The 23793-nt window shown below is 51.2% G+C and overlaps 1 protein-coding gene and 1 non-coding gene across 2 annotated transcripts in view; both read right to left on the reverse strand.

Annotated features, from left to right (window-relative positions):
• The window catches only part of VAC14 (VAC14 component of PIKFYVE complex), an 88342-nt gene that overhangs the window by 36740 nt on the left and 27809 nt on the right, over positions 1 to 23793 (reverse strand). The window contains exons 10-12 of the mRNA XM_088455951.1: positions 16262 to 16322; positions 8489 to 8633; positions 1013 to 1078 (exon numbers count right to left, since the gene is read on the reverse strand). Coding sequence (XP_088312077.1) covers positions 1013 to 1078; positions 8489 to 8633; positions 16262 to 16322 — 272 coding nt within the window. The remainder of the gene's footprint in view (positions 1 to 1012; positions 1079 to 8488; positions 8634 to 16261; positions 16323 to 23793) is intronic.
• TRNAG-GCC (transfer RNA glycine (anticodon GCC)) lies at positions 19626 to 19696 on the reverse strand. The gene has a single exon. It is a non-coding gene; the product is annotated as a tRNA-Gly (tRNA).

Raw genomic sequence — 23793 nt, forward strand, 5'->3', positions numbered from 1 at the left:
AACCTACACCACAGCCAGAAACTGCATTACACCCCGTTACCCCGCTAGGAGCAGGGCCATGCCATCACTCAGTAATAATGTAACCTACACCACAGCCAGAAACTGCATTAAACCCCGTTAACCCGCTAGGAGCAGGGCAACGCCATCACACAGTAATTACGTAACCTACACCACAGCCAGAAACTGCATTACACACCGTTACCCCGCTAGGAGCAGGGCCACGCCATCACACAGTAATAATGTAACCTACACCACAGCCAGAAACTGCTTTAAACCCCGTTACCCCGCTAGGAGCAGGGCCACGCCATCACACAGTAATAACAGATGAAAGCATTAATGTACAGGGGGCCAGGCTACTATTAGTACATGCATTGTTCCCCAGCAGTAGGCTTCCCTGCCACTAGGGGTCACCAGGCCTCCTAATCTGTGAGCTGCAGTTCTGGATGCTGCCAGAGGGGGCTGCTCTTCTGACTTTGTGCTGCAGCCAGGTGTCAGGTGATTTATCAGACACCTGTCTATTTAGTCTGCCGGATCCCAGCTCTCATTGCTGGGTCATTTATGGTCCCTGTGCTGGACTTGTGTTCTTCTGACGGTCCTGTGCCTGTTTAGACCTAGCCTTTGTCTCCAGCCTGCCACAGACCCGGTCAGTGATTTGGATTATTCGGTCTGCTGTCTCAGCCTTGTGTCTGGATTCTGGACTTTGTATTGTATTTGCACACGGCCCTGGTTCTCCCCCTGCTGTCTGCTTCTGACCCAGTCTGTATTTAGGTTACTGGGTTTTGTTTTTGTATTCTGCAGCCTGTAAGGGCTTCACTTAAAAGCCTGCATTCACGTAGGATTATGTTACATAAACCTTTTAGTGCACCTACCACTGCTTCTGGTGTTTTATTGTATGCACATTGTGAGAGCCCAGCTACAGACATGACATTAGGGAGCCAGTGACCACAGGAAACCACCTCACAGCGTCCAGGCAAAGACCAGGCTGCAGCTGATACAGAACATAGGTCCTCACCTCATCAGACTCATCAGACAGGGTCTTCAGCAAGATGGGGAACAGCAAGTCCGTGTGACAGAACATCTGCAACACAAACATTATAGGGTCAGATAACGGACATGGTGACCCTTATTACCTCCAGCCATAAAGTCACCCCTCACTGTCCTTATACTGTCCTTATATATACTGTCCCTGGGAGCTAGATGTACAGGAGGGGACCTATACCTGTCCTTATATATACTGTCCCTGGGAGCTAGATGTACAGGAGGGGACCTATACCTGTCCTTATATATACTGTCCCTGGGAGCTAGATGTACAGGAGGGGATCTATACCTGTCCTTATATATACTGTCCCTGGGAGCTAGATGTACAGGAGGGGATCTATACCTGTCTTTAGACTGTCCTTGGGAGCTAGATGTACAGGAGGGGATCTATACATGTCCTTATACTGTCCCTGGGATCTAGATGTACAGGAGGGGATCTATACTGTCCCTGTGATCTAGATGTACAGGAGGTGATCTATACCTGTCCTTATATATACTGTCCCCGGGAGCTTTATGTACAGGAGGGGACCTATACCTGTCCTTATACTGTCCCTGGGAGCTAGATGTACAGGAGGGGATCTATACCTGTCCTTATACTGTCCCTGGGAGCTAGATGTACAGAAGGGGATCTATACCTGTCCTTATACTGTCCCTGGGAGCTAGATGTACAGAAGGGGATCTATACCTGTCTTTAGACTGTTCTTGGGAGCTAGATGTACAGGAGGGGATCTATACCTGTCCTTATACTGTCCCTGGGAGCTAGATGTACAGAAGGGGATCTATACCTGTCCTTATATATACTGTCCCTGGGAGCTAGATGTACAGGAGGGGATCTATACCTGTCCTTATACTGTCCCTGGGATCTAGATGTACAGGAGGGGACCTATACCAGTCCTTATATATACTGTCCCTGGGAGCTAGATGTACAGGAGGGGATCTATACCTGTCCTTATACTGTCCCTGGGATCTAGATGTACAGGAGGGGATCTATACCTGTCCTTATACTGTCCCTGTGATCTAGATGTACAGGAGGTGATCTATACCTGTCCTTATATATACTGTCCCCGGGAGCTTTATGTACAGGAGGGGACCTATACCTGTCCTTATACTGTCCCTGTGATCTAGATGTACAGGAGGGGACCTATACCTGTCCTTATATATACTGTCCCTGGGAGCTAGATGTACAGGAGGGGATCTATACCTGTCCTTATACTGTCCCTGGGAGCTAGATGACAGGTATAGGTCCCCTCCTGTACCTTATACTGTCCCTGGGAGCTAGATGTACAGGAGGGGACCTATATCTGTCCTTATATATACTGTCCCCGGGAGCTAGATGTACAGGAGGGGACCTATACCTGTCTTTATATATACTGTCCCTGGGAGCTAGATGTACAGGAGGGGACCTATACCTGTCCTTATACTGTCCCTGGGAGCTAGATGTACAGGAGGGGATCTATACCTGTCTTTACACTGTCCTTGGGAGCTAGATGTACAGGAGGGGATCTATACCTGTCCTTATACTGTCCCTGGGAGCTAGATGTACAGAAGGGGATCTATACCTGTCTTTAGACTGTCCTTGGGAGCTAGATGTACAGGAGGGGATCTATACCTGTCCTTATACTGTCCCTGGGATCTAGATGTACAGGAGGGGATCTATACCTGTCCTTATACTGTCCCTGGGATCTAGATGTACAGGAGGGGACCTATACCTGTCCTTATATATACTGTCCCTGGGAGCTAGATGTACAGGAGGGGATCTATACCTGTCCTTATACTGTCCCTGGGATCTAGATGTACAGGAGGGGATCTATACCTGTCCTTATACTGTCCCTGTGATCTAGATGTACAGGAGGTGATCTATACCTGTCCTTATATATACTGTCCCCGGGAGCTTTATGTACAGGAGGGGACCTATACCTGTCCTTATACTGTCCCTGTGATCTAGATGTACAGGAGGGGACCTATACCTGTCCTTATATATACTGTCCCTGGGAGCTAGATGTACAGGAGGGGATCTATACCGGTCCTTATACTGTCCCTGGGAGCTAGATGTACAGGAGGGGACCTATATCTGTCCTTATATATACTGTCCCCGGGAGCTAGATGTACAGGAGGGGACCTATACCTGTCTTTATATATACTGTCCCTGGGAGCTAGATGTACAGGAGGGGACCTATACCTGTCCTTGTACTGTCCCTGGGAGCTAGATGTACAGGAGGGGACCTATACCTGTCCTTATATATACTGTCCCTGGGAGCTAGATGTACAGGAGGGGATCTATACCTGTCCTTATATATACTGTCCCTGGGAGCTAGATGTACAGGAGGGGATCTATACCTGTCCTTATACTGTCCCTGGGAGCTAGATGTACAGGAGGGGACCTATATCTGTCCTTATATATACTGTCCCCGGGAGCTAGATGTACAGGAGGGGACCTATACCTGTCTTTATATATACTGTCCCTGGGAGCTAGATGTACAGGAGGGGACCTATACCTGTCCTTATATATACTGTCCCTGGGAGCTAGATGTACAGGAGGGGATCTATACCTGTCCTTATATATACTGTCCCTGGGAGCTAGATGACAGGTATAGGTCCCCTCCTGTACCTTATACTGTCCCTGGGAGCTAGATGTACAGGAGGGGATCTATACCTGTCCTTATATATACTGTCCCTGGGAGCTAGATGTACAGGAGGGGATCTATACCTGTCCTTATATATACTGTCCCTGGGAGCTAGATGTACAGGAGGGGACCTATACCTGTCCTTGTACTGTCCCTGGGAGCTAGATGTACAGGAGGGGATCTATACCTGTCCTTATACTGTCCCTGGGAGCTAGATGTACAGGAGGGGACCTATACCTATCCTTATACTGTCCCTGGGATCTAGATGTACAGAAGGGGATCTATACCTGTCTTTAGACTGTCCTTGGGAGCTAGATGTACAGGAGGGGATCTATACCTGTCCTTATACTGTCCCTGGGAGCTAGATGTACAGAAGGGGATCTATACCTGTCTTTAGACTGTCCTTTGGAGCTAGATGTACAGGAGGGGATCTATACCTGTCCTTATACTGTCCCTGGGATCTAGATGTACAGGAGGGGACCTATACCTGTCCTTATATATTCTGTCCCTGGGAGCTAGATGTACAGGAGGGGATCTATACCTGTCCTTATACTGTCCCTGGGATCTAGATGTACAGGAGGGGATCTATACCTGTCCTTATACTGTCCCTGGGATCTAGATGTACAGGAGGGGACCTATACCTGTCCTTATATATACTGTCCCTGGGAGCTAGATGTACAGGAGGGGATCTATACCTGTCCTTATACTGTCCCTGGGATCTAGATGTACAGGAGGGGATCTATACCTGTCCTTATACTGTCCCTGTGATCTAGATGTACAGGAGGTGATCTATACCTGTCCTTATATATACTGTCCCCGGGAGCTTTATGTACAGGAGGGGACCTATACCTGTCCTTATACTGTCCCTGTGATCTAGATGTACAGGAGGGGACCTATACCTGTCCTTATATATACTGTCCCTGGGAGCTAGATGTACAGGAGGGGATCTATACCGGTCCTTATACTGTCCCTGGGAGCTAGATGTACAGGAGGGGACCTATATCTGTCCTTATATATACTGTCCCCGGGAGCTAGATGTACAGGAGGGGACCTATACCTGTCTTTATATATACTGTCCCTGGGAGCTAGATGTACAGGAGGGGACCTATACCTGTCCTTGTACTGTCCCTGGGAGCTAGATGTACAGGAGGGGACCTATACCTGTCCTTATATATACTGTCCCTGGGAGCTAGATGTACAGGAGGGGATCTATACCTGTCCTTATATATACTGTCCCTGGGAGCTAGATGTACAGGAGGGGATCTATACCTGTCCTTATACTGTCCCTGGGAGCTAGATGTACAGGAGGGGACCTATATCTGTCCTTATATATACTGTCCCCGGGAGCTAGATGTACAGGAGGGGACCTATACCTGTCTTTATATATACTGTCCCTGGGAGCTAGATGTACAGGAGGGGACCTATACCTGTCCTTATATATACTGTCCCTGGGAGCTAGATGTACAGGAGGGGATCTATACCTGTCCTTATATATACTGTCCCTGGGAGCTAGATGACAGGTATAGGTCCCCTCCTGTACCTTATACTGTCCCTGGGAGCTAGATGTACAGGAGGGGATCTATACCTGTCCTTATATATACTGTCCCTGGGAGCTAGATGTACAGGAGGGGATCTATACCTGTCCTTATATATACTGTCCCTGGGAGCTAGATGTACAGGAGGGGACCTATACCTGTCCTTGTACTGTCCCTGGGAGCTAGATGTACAGGAGGGGATCTATACCTGTCCTTATACTGTCCCTGGGAGCTAGATGTACAGGAGGGGACCTATACCTATCCTTATACTGTCCCTGGGATCTAGATGTACAGAAGGGGATCTATACCTGTCTTTAGACTGTCCTTGGGAGCTAGATGTACAGGAGGGGATCTATACCTGTCCTTATACTGTCCCTGGGAGCTAGATGTACAGAAGGGGATCTATACCTGTCTTTAGACTGTCCTTTGGAGCTAGATGTACAGGAGGGGATCTATACCTGTCCTTATACTGTCCCTGGGATCTAGATGTACAGGAGGGGACCTATACCTGTCCTTATATATTCTGTCCCTGGGAGCTAGATGTACAGGAGGGGATCTATACCTGTCCTTATACTGTCCCTGGGATCTAGATGTACAGGAGGGGATCTATACCTGTCCTTATACTGTCCCTGTGATCTAGATGTACAGGAGGTGATCTATACCTGTCCTTATATATACTGTCCCCGGGAGCTTTATGTACAGGAGGGGACCTATACCTGTCCTTATACTGTCCCTGTGATCTAGATGTACAGGAGGGGACCTATACCTGTCCTTATATATACTGTCCCTGGGAGCTAGATGTACAGGAGGGGATCTATACCTGTCCTTATACTGTCCCTGGGAGCTAGATGACAGGTATAGGTCCCCTCCTGTACCTTATACTGTCCCTGGGAGCTAGATGTACAGGAGGGGACCTATATCTGTCCTTATATATACTGTCCCCGGGAGCTAGATGTACAGGAGGGGACCTATACCTGTCTTTATATATACTGTCCCTGGGAGCTAGATGTACAGGAGGGGACCTATACCTGTCCTTGTACTGTCCCTGGGAGCTAGATGTACAGGAGGGGACCTATACCTGTCCTTATATATACTGTCCCTGGGAGCTAGATGTACAGGAGGGGATCTATACCTGTCCTTATACTGTCCCTGGGAGCTAGATGACAGGTATAGGTCCCCTCCTGTACCTTATACTGTCCCTGGGAGCTAGATGTACAGGAGGGGACCTATATCTGTCCTTATATATACTGTCCCCGGGAGCTAGATGTACAGGAGGGGACCTATATCTGTCCTTATATATACTGTCCCCGGGAGCTAGATGTACAGGAGGGGACCTATACCTGTCTTTATATATACTGTCCCTGGGATCTAGATGTACAGGAGGGGATCTATACATGTCCTTATACTGTCCCTGGGATCTAGATGTACAGGAGGGGACCTATACCTGTCCTTATACTGTCCCTGTGATATAGATGTACAGGAGGGGACCTATACCTGTCCTTATATATACTGTCCCTGGGAGCTAGATGTACAGGAGGGGACCTATACCTGTCCTTATACTGTCCCTGTGATCTAGATGTACAGGAGGGGACCTATACCTGTCCTTATATATACTGTCCCTGGGAGCTAGATGTACAGGAGGGGACCTATACCTGTCCTTATACTGTCCCTGGGAGCTAGATGTACAGGAGGGGACCTATACCTGCCCTTATACTGTCCCTGTGATCTGGATGTACAGGAGGGGACCTATACCTGTCCTTATACTGTCCCTGTGATATAGATGTACAGGAGGGGACCTATACCTGTCCTTATATATACTGTCCCTGGGAGCTAGATGTACAGGAGGGGACCTATACCTGTCCTTATACTGTCCCTGTGATCTAGATGTACAGGAGGGGACCTATACCTGCCCTTATACTGTCCCTGTGATCTGGATGTACAGGAGGGGATCTATACATGTCCTTATACTGTCCCTGGGATCTAGATGTACAGGAGGGGACCTATACCTGTCCTTATACTGTCCCTGTGATATAGATGTACAGGAGGGGACCTATACCTGTCCTTATATATACTGTCCCTGGGAGCTAGATGTACAGGAGGGGACCTATACCTGTCCTTATACTGTCCCTGTGATCTAGATGTACAGGAGGGGACCTATACCTGTCCTTACATATACTGTCCCTGGGAGCTAGATGTACAGGAGGGGACCTATACCTGTCCTTATACTGTCCCTGGGAGCTAGATGTACAGGAGGGGACCTATACCTGCCCTTATACTGTCCCTGTGATCTGGATGTACAGGAGGGGACCTATACCTGCCCTTATACTGTCCGTGGGATCTAGATGTACCCGGAGGGGTCTATAGCTGTCTGTATACTCTCCAGGGCTGTAGATTGCTATGTAAATTACGATCACATCTGTTTTTAACAGAGATCTAACACCAGGATATAGATATATGATGGAAATACAAAGTACTTTTCACAGCACTTATTTCTCTAAATGTCACAGTAAGAAATCACCGTCGCAGAGGGAGCCAGGTGATGGAGCCAGGTGTTTAGGTTACACACAGGGTCTTGATGGAAAGGTGATAGAGCCAGGTGTATAAGTTATAGAGCCAGGTGTACAGGTTACATACAGCAGTACGTACCTTGCGGGGGGTCTTGATGTACAGGTGATAGAGCCAGGTATATAGATTATACACAGCAGTATGGGGCAGATGTATGAAGCTCTGGGAAGTGATAAAGTGGAGAGTGCTAAAAACGACCAACCAATCAGCTCCCAACTGTCATTTTTCAAACACAGGCTGTAACATGACAGTTGGGAGGTGAGTGGTTGGTCGTTTATCACTCTCCACTTTATCAATTTTCCAGAGCTTCATACATTTGCCCCAATGTACCTTGCGGGGGGTCTTGATGTACAGGTGATAGAGCCAGGTGTACAGGTTACACACAGCAGTACGTACCTTGTGGGGGGTCTTGATGTACAGGTGATAGAGCCAGGTGTACAGGTTACACACAGCAGTACGTACCTTGCGGGGGGCCTTGATGTACAGGTGATAGAGCCAGGTGTACAGGTTACACACAGCAGTACGTACCTTGCGGGGGGCCTTGATGTACAGGTGATAGAGCCAGGTGTATAGGTTACACACAGCAGTACGTACCTTGCGGGGGGTCTTGATGTACAGGTGATAGAGCCAGGTGTACAGGTTACACACAGCAGTACGTACCTTGCGGGGTGTCTTGATGTACAGGTGATAGAGCCAGGTGTATAGGTTACACACAGCAGTACGTACCTTGCGGGGGGTCTTGATGTACAGGTGATAGAGCCATTTCAGCACACAGATTCGAGTCATCATTCCTGTGGTGGGCTCATGGAGGTACAGGTCCAACACTTGGACAATTCCATCCAGATTCAGGGTGACTGCGCCAGATGGGGAGCTGCAGGACGGACAAACAGCTACAGCTGATCCATGTATGTATATAGTATGTAATCGGTCTAAGTGTGTCAGTGTTCCTGGATCCGGAGCATAGACCAGTCACACTGCAGGAAACACCTCTCTGCCTCCCCAGCACACTATACAGAGTAATTCCCAGCATTGCAGCTACTGAAGGGTTAATAACAGCCAAACTGGCAGCGGGTAACCGGGGACTGCTCCAGCAAGGATGGGGTGCTCGGTGTATGAGAGGCGGGCAGATCACATGGGGGTGGGGGAAATATAATCTACAGACTGCTGGGTTTTATATACGATCTATTATCATACAATAATACCTAGGCACCCACGCCAGCATTATGGTTGTGCTGGGACATGTAGTTCTATAACAGCTGTATTGCCACATGCCAGTCAGATTGTTAACAACAGAGACCCGGTCACCAATCACCGTTACCCTCATGTTGCTGTATACAGTACAATAAAGGTGTTACACTGCCACCTAGTGTGACAGAGACAGTAATACACTTGTGCTGGCAGCTATGAAAGGTGACGTTGCTGTATACAGTACAATAAAGGTGTTACACTGCCACCTAGTGTGATAGAGACAGTAATACACTTGTGCTGGCAGCTATGAAAGGTGACGTTGCTGTATACAGTACAATAAAGGTGTTACACTGCCACCTAGTGTGACAGAGACAACAAGAGATATGGTAAGAACTTACCTTTGTTATCTCTGTTTCTACGAAGTCCATAGGGTCCACAGGGTTGACCTTGGGGTATAGGTTGGGAACCAAATCCGGGCACCACGCAGTTAAAGCTTTTAGCTCCCAGGATGCACTGGGTCCACTCTCCCTATAACCCCACCCCCAAGCCAGAGGCACCTCAGTTTGTAAGTAGCCAAAGGCCGGAGGAGGAGAGAAAAAGAGAGAAAACTGGAACACTCAATAACCATACTCACAGAAACGGGAGACGGAAAACCGGTGACCAGCCACACAGCCCATATGAAGCCAGGTGCGTCAGGGCGGGCGTCCTGTGGACCCTATGGACTTCGTAGAAACAGAGATAACAAAGGTAAGTTCTTACCATATCTCTTGTTTTCTACTTCAGGGTCCATAGGGGGTCCACAGGGTTGACCTTGGGGATGTCCCAAAGCAGTTCAACCAAGGGTAGGGACGCTCCTGTGCTGAGAGGAGAATCCGTCGCCAAAAAGGAAGCATCCTGAGAGGCAAAGGAAACCAATGCCTAGAACCTTAAAAAGGTGTGGACAGAAGACCACGTGGCCACCTAGTAAGGCAAAACAGCCGAGGCGCCACAGCGAGCCGCCCACGAGGGTTACATGGCCCAAGAAAAAACAAGCATCAACAACAGAAAGGCCTACCCATGGGTAGGCCCCTGAGGAAGACCTACGAGGCCATCCACCAACATTTGGTTATAGGCCGGCCATCCTTTCCTGTGAAAACCAGAAATCTCAGACCACCAATAAGGAGTCCGATTTCCCTAAGGAACCTGAACGGATCACATAAATCCAAAGAGGCCGGACCACAGTCAATGAGGCCACACCAGCCGAGAGGACTGGGGACAGAATGGCCGTACCATAAGTTCCAGAATAATATGGAACCTGAAAACCACTAAGAAGAAACACAGGGCGAGAGCAACTCACACCCTGACATGATGCCCTCCAGAAGAGGGAGCCACATGAGAACGCTCCCAATTCAGACACTCTCCTGGTTGATATAAACACCCTGAGAGAAAGAGAGAGCCTAAGCAATAGACCATGTAATGGCTATCACAACCAGCGGTTCCATTGACTGTCCCCGGAGGGAACAAAGAACCACTACTAACTCCCAAGGAGTCCCTAGGGAGGACAAATGGAAGCATAATCCAGAAAACACTCCAAAGGATGAACTGGATACCAGAGTGGAGCAATTCCATATCTTAACCATACTGACAGTGTAGAGATCCGCACTGTCAGGAAGACCAGGCCAAGTGTGAAACCCAAGCCAGCCGGAAGGAATGCCAGAATATCTGGAAATCCTGGACACCGGAGGATTGTATCGACAGGTACAATACCATAAGATTTATGGTTGCCACAGTTTGTGGTAGGTCCCAGCAAAAGCTGATCCATGTGCTCTAATCATTCCAACGATGACAAAGCCAGGGAAGCCGTAAGACCACTGTAGGGACACAGTCAAAGACAAACGACCCAGGTCCAAGGCAAAACCAAGGACCCTGAGACAACAGGTCCGGGCAGCGAAGCATCAGGAATGGAGTATCGATGGAGAGACTCCGAAAATCCAAGTACCCCTGACATCTGGGGCAATCAGGAGCCACCAGCAGGAAAGCATCTCCGTCTCAATTGAAACACTTCCAAAGACCTCGAGGAAGAAGGGAGACCGGAGAACAGAGGTACACAAAGTGAAAGGACCACTTCATCGACAAAGAGTCGCTGAAGGTTGCTTCAGAATCCCCAGAGCTGGACTGTAACACCATAGTGTGATAAAGTCAGAAGGCCCTGAGGGTCACCTCAGGGGGGCCCCCCCTGCTCACCAGGAGATGAAACCTCTCTTGGGGAAGAGACTAGTCCCCGGGATGCACGTCGTGACGGCTGAGGACTCCCACTTCCCAATGGAGAGCTCCTGAAATGAACGCTGCCGAGATGGTCGGGAGGAGACCCTCGGACTATGTCCGAATATGTGACATACCTGTCATTGCCACCCAACGAACAGTGTTGCTAAAAAGGAATCCACTGTCCTGACCCTGTCGGACTGAACCTTTTCAGGTTCACCGGGAAACAAGAGTTATGCCAGAGTAAGTTAATTGACAGGGTGGAATCGACAGACGTCCAACTGCACTGAAAAGGATGCGAACCAGACACTGTCCATAGCAAAGAATACCCTGGACGAGATGGCCATAGCCACCCGGACAGGGACCGACTTGCCTCCGGAGAGAGCATCATCGTTTGAACAGTGATCCGACAGAAAAAACTTGTTCCATCTGGAGATGAACCAATTATGGAAAGGTCTGGAATGGAACTGAGCCCATTCCACCATGCATCCCAGAGTGTAAAGACATATGTCGACTGCGCAGACAACCACGTACTCCTAATGGAAGAGTGGAGATTCCGTCTTACGCCAGAAGAATTCTCAGATTCTGAGAATCCAGCAGGGATCCTAGATGAAGAATACCCAGAGAGAGATGCAGGGAGGACTTTTTCCCCGTTGATTAAACGTCTGCACCCTGAAGCCACAGTCATCCTGACCTGGCTGTAAAGTACCCCGGTGATCCCGCTAAGAGCAGGAGGCCGTCCAGGTACAGGAGCATTGGGATATACTGAACAGGAGAACTGTCAGAAAATCCAAAACACTGGTAAACCCCTGTGGGGCTGAGGACAGTCCCAACAGGCAGAGCCCGAAAAATTGTAAGTGTTGCTGTGATACAGCAAACCTCAGCCCATGCTGAGGAAAGGTCTCTGTAAGTACCCGTAGGCACGCGTCCTGTATATGATACCATAAAGTCCCCAGGTTCCAAACATCGTATGATGGAGCATAGGGATTTCCTCCTGAGCCCAGGTAGCTTTAGGAACTGGCTCAGGGAATTGAGACAGAGAATAGGCCAAAGAGGACCATTCAGCCACCGCACCAGAAAGAAAGCAGAACAACCAGTCCCTCACTGAGATAGTGGGGATGGCCTAATTAGCTCCGCTTACCGCAACAACTGCATAGCTTTCTGGATCTGTAAGGCCCTTGTAAAGAGGCCGCCTGAGCAAAGAGAGGGCGTACCCTCCTACCCACGTAGCCACGGCAACTTGACACTAGTACCGGGCGAACTGAGAAAATCGGTATCTCCCAGTTGTAGGCCTGTCCCGTCAGGCTGAAGAGATATCCGTAGGTTCAGAAGCAGGATCGGCTGGCAGTCCAGGCCTGCTCGGTACTGGATATGTCGGCCCTTGTAGATGCCGACAGTCTACGAAGAAACAGACCTTTAGGCTGACCCAGAGGACAAAAAGACTTTACAGACTTAGTCTGAGGCCTTGTAGAGGGCATAGCTGAAGGCGGTAAACTTGTCGTTAGTAATACTGCCAATGTTACTACAATCTTGTCAAGGTCAGGACCAACCAAGATCAACCCTAAAGATGGTATCTGCACCTCTGCATTCCCAGAGCGCAACCATAGGGTATTACGGAGGATACAGTCGCAGCCGGAACTCTGAAAGTTAGGAGACTGGTATCCAATATAGGCATTTCCACCTATGACAACTGCATATATTACGAGAGCGACCAAATACATTTGAACCCCCGACGTGTTGGAGGGGAAAAAATGTTACAAATGCATCAGCCCAATCTGCAATAGTATTAACCAACCATGCTATAGCCATGGTAGGATGGGTAACAACCCCTGAAGCAAGTATACCGATTTCAGGCAGAGTTACCACCTACGGACCACGCAGGAATGGGATGCGTAGTAACGTCTGTAATCAGACGAGTAACACGCCCATCCACCCCAGGAGGGGGCTCGTGATGACCCTCAGGGAATTTGGGGCAGGAGGCCAAACACTGTTGTAACACCTCCTATCTGGCAACAGATAGAGTCCCGCTATGCGATCCACCCGCTAGTCACAACAGGGAACCCGAAGGCATGTAAGACTGAGGGTGTATGATACAGGTGCAGGTCAACATTCACTCTAACCAGAATGGACCTGCTACCAGCCCTAAAGCAGGGATAATAATACCTGAAATAGGCTTCCACCCGTAAGAGGGAAAGAGCCCAAAACAGTATCCAGTACATGCAGAGCCAACTGGGAAGTAACCACAGGGCGTCAACCACGCCAATTTGCGTTTCGTAGAAAATGACACCACCCAGGGTGGCTGTTGTGGTAATCCCTGCAAGGGGCATGACAGACTATTGTGGCACCAGGGGGAATTCATATACTGCGAAAAACCCCTGCAGGGAGCGATAGTCTGTGTCACAGGGGAAGAGTGCAAGAAACTGCGAGATACCCTGAGATGAAAAGGGCAGTATGGTGGAGTAACCCCAAGTGAGGTACAACAATGGGGCCCACCCGGCGATCCGCAATTGAGAGGATCCCGAGAAAACAAACCGCCCAAGGGGGTCGTGAAAGGGGCCGGCACCAGATGATGCCACATACAGAACCCTTTATGAAACAAATCCTCCGCACTAACACCTGCCGCACATGGCTTGCAGGATAGCAAAAATGGGTGCAGTATAACGCTCTATCTCCTGGTCAGACATATCTGACCAACCCTCCTGGCGGAAATATTAAGCAGCGCTATACTGGTCCTGACTGACGCCAAAAATTAGCTGCAGGGACCCATTTTCAGCGTATGCAACACACAGTTCCATCTAAAATATGGCAACGTGCAGCACGCAACAGTATGTGACAAACCTCACAAATATCAACGAGTATATAAATGTGAGGTCTCAGAACCACCCTAAGTACAGCTGTATTAGGGCAGATAAAGAAAAGGGATAGATATACACTGACAGGTGAGAGAATTAAATACAGACAGTCAGCACTAGCATAAGTCACATACAATGCAGATATATACATATATACATAAACATGTCATATAATATACTGCACTATTACACTGCATGCAACTTACCCAGATTCAGTGTCTGGGAAGGCTACAGTGCTGTGTACACTGACCTGATGGTGAGGTACGCAGGGGGACTGGACTCACTGCCATCTCCGGAGCTCTGCTGCTGCACCACAAGAAAATGGTAGCTGGAGACCTCAGAAGAAGCGTGGCCCGCGGAGGAAGCAGCTCAGCGACGCCAGACTATACATACTGAAAGGCGCGCTGAGCTGAGGGGAGGAGCCGCTGTAACAGGGAAAGCTTCCTCCCCTGGCCGGCTATTAACCTCCCGGGACGCCGGCTCCCAGCGCCGATCAGTAAGTCCCTGGTGGTCTAGTGGACACACGGGGTATGGGGGGCCCGCCGCCACTGCCGGCGCCTCCGGTCTGTCCCCGGAGACCGGAGGCACAGGACTGCATATTAAATGCGCGGATCACCGCAAGCGGTGATCCGCGACCTTACCTGCTCCCCGTGGATCCGGCAGCAGTCCTGGGCGCCCGCAGAGTCCGGCTAGTACAGACTCTGGGGTCCCGCTGAGATCGGGGTGACGGAGCGGCAGCTTAGACGTCCTATGGACAGTCCGACGCTGCCGCTCTGAAAGTCCAAAGTAAAAATAAAAAAACTCTGTACTTAGAAAAAATAAAGCTTAGGGGCTGCTAATCAGCTCCCCACTGCACTAAACGGTGACCCGACTCCGGCCGGGCACAACTTAAACTGAGGTGCCTCTGGCTTGGGGGTGGGGTTATAGGGAGAGTGGACCCAGTGCATCCTGGGAGCTAAAAGCTTTAACTGCGTGGTGCCCGGATTTGGTTCCCAACCTATACCCCAAGGTCAACCCTGTGGACCCCCTATGGACCCTGAAGTAGAAAGTAACACTCTCTCTCTGCAACACTAGTCAACCTGAGCACCGAAACACTGGTAACACCGACAATAAGGAGAGAAGAGGGTCCAACGATGACAACAAATTATCCTCCCTCACTCCGATTATATATCTTCTACCTTCAAAACAGTCACCCGACGCCTGCCCTTCCTCTCTCCAGTCCCACACCCGGCGCCTGCCCTTCCTCTCTCCAGTCCCACACCCGGCGCCTGCCCTTCCTCTCTCCTGTCCCACACCCGGCGCCTGCCCTTCCTCTCTCCTGTCCCACACCCGGCGCCTGCCCTTCCTCTCTCCTGTCCCACACCCGGCGCCTGCCCTTCCTCTCTCCTGTCCCACACCCGGCGCCTGCCCTTCCTCTCTCCTGTCCCACACCCGGCGCCTGCCCTTCCTCTCTCCTGTCCCACACCCGGCGCCTGCCCTTCCTCTCTCCTGTCCCACACCCGGCGCCTGCCCTTCCTCTCTCCTGTCCCACACCCGGCGCCTGCCCTTCCTCTCTCCTGTCCCACACCCGGCGCCTGCCCTTCCTCTCTCCTGTCCCACACCCGGCGCCTGCCCTTCCTCTCTCCTGTCCCACACCCGGCGCCTGCCCTCCCTCTCTCCTGTCACACACCCGGCGCCTGCCCTCCCTCTCTCCTGTCCCACACCCGGCGCCTGCCCTCCCTCTCTCCTGTCCCACACCCGGCACCTGCCCTCCCTCTCTCCTGTCCCACACCCGGCGCCTGCCCTTCCTCTCTCCTGTCCCACACCCGGCGCCTGCCCTCCCTCTCTCCTGTCCCACACCCGACGCCTGCCCTTACTCTCTCCTGTCCCAAACCCGGCGCCTGCCCTTCCTCTCTCCTGTCCCACACCCGGCGCCTGCCCTTCCTCTCTCCTGTCACACACCCGGCGCCTGCCCTTCCTCTCTCCTGTCCCACACCCGGCAACTGCCCTTCCTCTCTCCTGTCCCACACCAGGCATCTACACGGTCATTACACAGTGTTACGCTCCACCTGCCACCAGTGGACAGGACATTATTTTTTTTTTTCCGTGGTTGAAAACCTCTATAAAGTAATGATATAGAAGAATAAAAGAATTGTGGATTCCAATCCAATGAAATGGAAGACTACCTGATTGTGGCCAGTTATAAAGAGAACAGGGCAGCAGTAATTACCCTTCTCACCTTCTGGGTGCAAATACGTTGATGTTGTCCAGGCTGGAGCCATTAGCCATGTCTGGTGCTCCTGCAGAAAGACACAGGAGGGATGAGTTACTGCCTGCTGGGTAATGGACGCGGCGTGTCCTGCACTCTCACAGAGCAACAGTACATGAATAGCGCTAGATACATCAGACGGCCTCGCCCCCACATAGTGTATAGCGTTTGTACAGTATAGCGCCTGTATAGTGTACAGGACCTGTATAACACATAGCAACTGTATACTGAGTGACAACCGCATTGTATGACAACCACCAATCCTGCTGCACCGACAACCATGCAATGCCGACCAGCCGCACCGACAACCATGCAATGCCGACCAGCCGCACCGACAACCATGCAATGCCGACCAGCCGCACTGATAATCATAGGCCAGCCGCACAGACAACCATGCAATTCAGACGAGCCACCCATCGCACTGCACCGACAACCATGCAATACCGACCAGCCGCACCGACAACCATGCCATACAGACCAGCCTCCCAATCCTGCTACACCAACCACCATACCATACAGACCAGCTACCCAATCAGTTGCAGCGACAACCATGCCTTGCACAGTGTGGGTCTGGGAGAAGCATGGGGTGAAATGTGAGCCCAGACCAGCATCCTGTGACAGGGATCCTCACAGCACAAACAGTTGGTGGGAGGGGGTTCATTTACTTTCCCTGGTGTTCACTTAATGAGCACAAATGAATGATACAAATTGATCTGGACAATAATCACTCCACGGTCCACATACTTAAAAACGTGATCCACCCGGGGGACCTAAGGAAAGGGCGGAGAGACCCTCTAATGAAATGCATTGTCTGGAACATCATGCCTCCCCATGCAGGAGGCCAAGTCTCCAAGACAACCTCCACTCCTTTTATCATGGTACAGCCGAATTGTGCTGATGCGGCACATGAGGGAGGACTGTACAGCACCGTGTATCTGCAGCATTGGTGGCTCAGTGGTAGAATTCTCGCCTGCCACGCGGGAGGCCCGGCCTCGATTCCCGGCCAATATAAGAGACATTTTACTTTTCACTCTTAAGTTTTACCATTTTCTCACCATTTGCAGAGAGACAAAGCTAATCGGCCTCCTAGAGGAGAGTGGATGTCCCATTAGATTATGTGCCTTGGGGAACCCCTTGTTACACCCCTGCACCCCCTCCCCATAAGCAGCAGCTGTTATTGTAGACAGGACACCTATGAGAAGATGGCATCTAGTTACTATGGTAATGAACGGGTTGGGTATGAAATACTGGCAGTCAGGATGGCGGCTGTCACTATGTATCGACAGCGGTATCGCGATGCTCAGTATCCCGACAGGGGTACATAACTATACTAACCCTCCCCCCTTCTCCCACTAACCTTCCCCACCCCGCACCCGGTAGTACTTAAACCCAACCCTCCCCCCTTCTCCCACTAACCTTTCCCACCCCGCAACCTAATCGTACCCGGTAGTGCCTAAACCCAACCCTCCCCCCTTCTCCCACTAACCTTCCCCACCCCGCAACCTAACCGTACCCGGTAGTGCCTAAACCCAACCCTCCCCCCTTCTCCCACTAACCTTTCCCACCACGCAACCTAACCGTACCCGGTAGTGCCTAAACCCAGTCCTCCCCCCTTCTCCCACTAACCTTTCCCACCCCGCAACCTAATCGTACCCGGTAGTGCCTAAACCCAACCCTCCCCCCTTCTCCCACTAACCTTCCCCACCCCGCAACCTAACCGTACCCGGTAGTGCCTAAACCCAACCCTCCCCCCTTCTCCCACTAACCTTTCCCACCACGCAACCTAACCGTACCCGGTAGTGCCTAAATCCAACCCTCCCCCCTTCTCCCACTAACCTTCCCCACCCCGCAACCTAACCGTACCTGGTAGTGCCTAAACCTAACCTTCCCCACTCCGCAACCTAACCGTACCAGGTAGTGCCTAAACCCAACCCTCCTCCCTTCTCCCACTAACCTTCCCCACCCCACAACCCAACCGTACCCGGTAGCGCCTAAAACCCAACCCTCCCCCCTTCTCCCACTAACCTTCCCCACCTCGCAACCTAACCGTACCCGGTAGTACCTAAACCCAACCCTCCACCCTTCTCCACCCCGCACCCTAACCGTACCCGGAAGTACCTAAACCCAACCCTCTCCCCTTCTCCCACTAACCTTCCCCACCCCGCAACCTAACCGTACCCGGTAGTACCTAAACCCAACCCTCTCCCCTTGGTGCCTGAACCTCACTCCCCCCCAGTGGTGCCTAACCCTAGCCCCCCCATCTGCAGCCTAACCCTCCCCGAGCCTAAACCCCCCCCCCAATCTGGTGCCCCCCTCCCCCCCGCGGCTATCACTTAACCTGGCCCTTCTATACTTCCGTCCGGGATGCCGGCTGTCAGGATTCCGACGGTGGGATTTCAATAGCCGGCATCCCATCTGTCGGCAAGGTAACTACATCCCATAGTGACAAGGGGGCTCGCTGGCAAAGAGGGTCCAGATATTCAAATTCCACGCTCGCACTGGCGTAAGGACACCCTCTATGTCTTAGCGAGCTACGGCACTGAGCGCTCGCTAGTGTATAAAGACGCCCCCTTTCCCCTTGCAACACACGTCCTCTCCGGGAATTGTTGGATTAATCGGTAACATCGAGAGCCACCGGAGCTGCTCACAGCCCATGAGGTAACCCTACCCCGCCGCAATCACTGCGATCAGCGCTGGCTGAGATACATGCAGGTGACGTGTACCATAACACCACTTTGCTAATTATGCACGCTCTTTGAACCGCGTTTTGTTGGCCTGACACGCCTGCGTTCGCAATACCACTGCCCTGTTTACAAGCACCTTCCCCTGTTACCACCCACAAATTAGCGCTCTGGCTTTCTGCTACGAGCGCACAATTTCCCAACGCAGTGACTGGCTTACGCATGCGCACAGCGACTTATACGGATGCGCACTGAGAAACAATCGCCCGGCAGCGAGCATTCGAGCCTTAGCGAACGGGTCTGAATCAGGTCCAAAGTACGAAGCAGAAAATGGAGCGATGTCCGACCTATACAGGCATCAGTGTGCCTGCCGGATAGCAAAGGAGAGAACACACTTTAGTAATTCTGTAATATTACTCCACACAAAACTGAACTAATACTGGGAGGGCCAGACATTCCCCCCCCCCCCTCCTTCGCCGGCCTGGGAACAGAAGCAGCAAATAGCTGCTCGTCAGTCACTTCTGACAGTAACTAAGTGACACATATGCATCTTACAGCAACCAGAACACGCTGGCTCCACATAGAGTCTTAAGAAGAATCAATGATGCAAAGGTTATTGGAAATAAAAAAAAAATACTAATAAAATGTCTCTCTGCATTGGCCGGGAATCGAACCCGGGCCTCCCACGTGGCAGGCGAGAATTCTACCACTGAACCACCAATGCTGCAGATGCTGAGCACAGCACAGCCCACTCCTCCTGTAGCTGGGGAGGGGAGACTCAGGAATGTGAGACAGGAGCCTCCGCCACATCAGCAGAGAGGGGTCCACACAGGGATCAGCAGCCGCTCTATGCACGGTGCACAAGTGTGTTATAATATTAACATGGAGCCAGTAATGACAAGCGGGGCGCAAGCCCAACACAAACACTCCCATCCAGAGATGGACTGGTAACCCCACACACAAACTCCCATCCAGAGATGGACTGGTAACCCCACACACAAACTCCCATCCAGAGATGGACTGGTAACCCCACACACATACTCCCATCCAGGGATGGACTGGTAACCCCACACACAAACACTCCCATCCAGAGATGGACTGGTAACCCCACACACAAACACTCCCATCCAGAGATGGACTGGTAACCCCACACACAAACACTCCCATCCAGAGATGGACTGGTAACCCCACACACAAACACTCCCATCCAGAGATGGACTGGTAACCCCACACACAAACACTCCCATCCAGAGATGGACTGGTAACCCCACACACAAACACTCCCATCCAGAGATGGACTGGTAACCCCACACACAAACACTCCCATCCAGAGATGGACTGGTAACCCCACACACAAACACTCCCATCCAGAGATGGACTGGTAACCCCACACACACATACTCCTATCCAGAGATGGACTGGTAACACACACACATACTCCTATCCAGAGATGGACTGGTAACCCCACACACATACTCCCATCCAGAGATGGACTGGTAACCCCACACACAAACACTCCCATCCAGAGATGGACTGGTAACCCCACACACACAAACACTCCCATCCAGAGATGGACTGGTAACCCCACACACACAAACACTCCCATCCAGAGATGGACTGGTAACCCCACACACACAAACACTCCCATCCAGAGATGGACTGGTAACACACACACACAAACACTCCCATTCAGAGATGGACTGGTAACACACACACATACTCCTATCCAGAGATGGACTGGTAACCCCACACACATACTCCCATCCAGAGATGGACTGGTAACCCCACACACATACTCCCATCCAGAGATGGACTGGTAACCCCACACACAAACACTCCCATCCAGAGATGGACTGGTAACCCCACACACAAACACTCCCATCCAGAGATGGACTGGTAACCCCACACACATACTTCCATCCAGGGATGGACTGGTAACCCCACACACATACTTCCATCCAGGGATGGACTGGTAACCCCACACACAAACACTCCCATCCAGGGATGGACTGGTAACCCCACACACAAACACTCCCATCCAGAGATGGACTGGTAACCCCACACACAAACACTCCCATCCAGAGATGGACTGGTAACCCCACACACACTCCCATCCAGAGATGGACTGGTAACCCCACACACAAACACTCCCATCCAGAGATGGACTGGTAACCCCACACACAAACACTCCCATCCAGAGATGGACTGGTAACCCCACACACAAACACTCCCTTCCAGAGATGGACTGGTAACCCCACACACAAACACTCCCATCCAGAGATGGACTGGTAACCCCACACACAAACACTCCCATCCAGAGATGGACTGGTAACCCCACACACATACTCCCATCCAGAGATGGACTGGTAACCCCACACACATACTCCCATCCAGAGATGGACTGGTAACCCCACACACATACTCCCATCCAGAGATGGACTGGTAACCCCACACACATACTCCCATCCAGAGATGGACTGGTAACCCCACACACAAACACTCCCATCCAGAGATGGACTGGTAACCCCACACACAAACACTCCCATCCAGAGATGGACTGGTAACACACACACATACTCCTATCCAGAGATGGACTGGTAACCCCACACACATACTCCCATCCAGAGATGGACTGGAAACCCCACACACATACTCCCATCCAGAGATGGACTGGTAACCCCACACACAAACACTCCCATCCAGAGATGGACTGGTAACCCCACACACACAAACACTCCCATCCAGAGATGGACTGGTAACCCCACACACACAAACACTCCCATCCAGAGATGGACTGGTAACACACACACACAAACACTCCCATTCAGAGATGGACTGGTAACACACACACATACTCCTATCCAGAGATGGACTGGTAACCCCACACACATACTCCCATCCAGAGATGGACTGGTAACCCCACACACATACTCCCATCCAGAGATGGACTGGTAACCCCACACACAAACACTCCCATCCAGAGATGGACTGGTAACCCCACACACACAAACACTCCCATCCAGAGATGGACTGGTAACCCCACACACACACAAACACTCCCATCCAGAGATGGACTGGTAACACACACACACACAAACACTCCCATCCAGAGATGGACTGGTAACACACACACATACTCCTATCCAGAGATGGACTGGTAACCCCACACACATACTCCCATCCAGAGATGGACTGGTAACCCCACACACATACTCCCATCCAGAGATGGACTGGTAACCCCACACACAAACACTCCCATCCAGAGATGGACTGGTAACCCCACACACAAACACTCCCATCCAGAGATGGACTGGTAACCCCACACACATACTCCTATCCAGAGACAAATGTGGTATACTGACAGTCCTAGATATACACTAGTGGTCCCTGTTATACAGGAGAGGTCCCTGACGCACCAGTAGTCCCCGTTATACACGAGAGGTCCCTGACGCGCAAAGGTGGTCCCTATTATACAGGAGCGGTCCCTGACATGCACTAGTAGCCCCCGTTATACAGGAGAGGTCCCTGACATGCACTAGTGGTCCCTATTATACAGGAGAGGTCCCTGACATGCAGAAGCCGTCTTTGTTATAGAGAGGTCCCTAACATTCACTGTTATACAGGAGAGGTCCCAGACATGCAGCAGCAGTCCATTATTCACGACAGGTCCCTGCCAAGCACTAGCGACCCGTTATAATACAGAAGACGCACTAGTAGTCCCCGTTATACACAAGGTCCCTGACAAGCAAAGGTGGTCCCTATTATACAGGAGAGGTCCTTGACATACACTAGCAGTCACTGTTATACAGGAGGGGTTCCCTATTTTCACAACAGGTCCCTGCCAAGCACTAGCGGCCCTTGTTAAACAGAGGAGGTCCCTGACATGCACTAGTGGTCCCTGTTATACACGAGAGGTCCCTGACAAGTATTAGCGGTCTCTGTTATACAGAAGAGGTCCCTGACATGCACCAGCAGTCCCTGTTATAAAGAAGGAGGTCCCCAATATGCATTAGCAGTCCCTGTTATACAAGCGAGTTCCCCAACATGCAGGAGCCCATTATTCACAACAGGTCCCTGCCAAGCACTTGCAGTCCCTGTAATACAGAAGGGGTCCACGACATGCACCAATGGTCCCTATCATACAAGAGAGGTCCCTGACATATCACACGTCAGCACAGAATAACAATTACTATGAGGGGATCACAGGGAATGTAGGACAGCGTCATAGAGGCCAATTGTGGTCCTTTCTGATTGGTGTATACAGAGGGAGAAGCGTCCATCCCACACATCAAACAGAGGGAGAAGCGTCCATCCCACACATCAAACAGAGGGAGAAGCGTCCATCCTACACGCCATACAGAGGGAGAAGCGTCCATCCTGCACGTCACACAGAGGGAGAAGCGTCCATCCTGCACGTCACACAGAGGGAGAAGCGTCCATCCCGCACATCAAACAGAGGGAGAAGCGTCCATCCTACACGCCATACAGAGGGAGAAGCGTCCATCCTACACGCCATACAGAGGGAGAAGCGTCCATCCTGCACGTCACACAGAGGGAGAAGCGTCCATCCCACACATCAAACAGAGGGAGAAGCGTCCATCCCACACGCCATACAGAGGGAGAAGCGTCCATTCCACACATCAAACAGAGGGAGAAGCGTCCATCCTACACGTCACACAGAGGGAGAAGCGTCCATCCCACACATCAAACAGAGGGAGAAGCGTCCATCCTACACACCATACAGAGGGAGAAGCGTCCATCCTGCACGTAACACAGAGGGAGAAGCGTCCATCCTGCACGTCACACAGAGGGAGAAGCGTC

The sequence above is a fragment of the Taudactylus pleione genome, unplaced genomic scaffold, assembly GCF_031769625.1.
Source record: "Taudactylus pleione unplaced genomic scaffold, aTauple2 ptg000681l, whole genome shotgun sequence".
Classification (NCBI taxonomy): domain Eukaryota; kingdom Metazoa; phylum Chordata; class Amphibia; order Anura; family Myobatrachidae; genus Taudactylus; species Taudactylus pleione.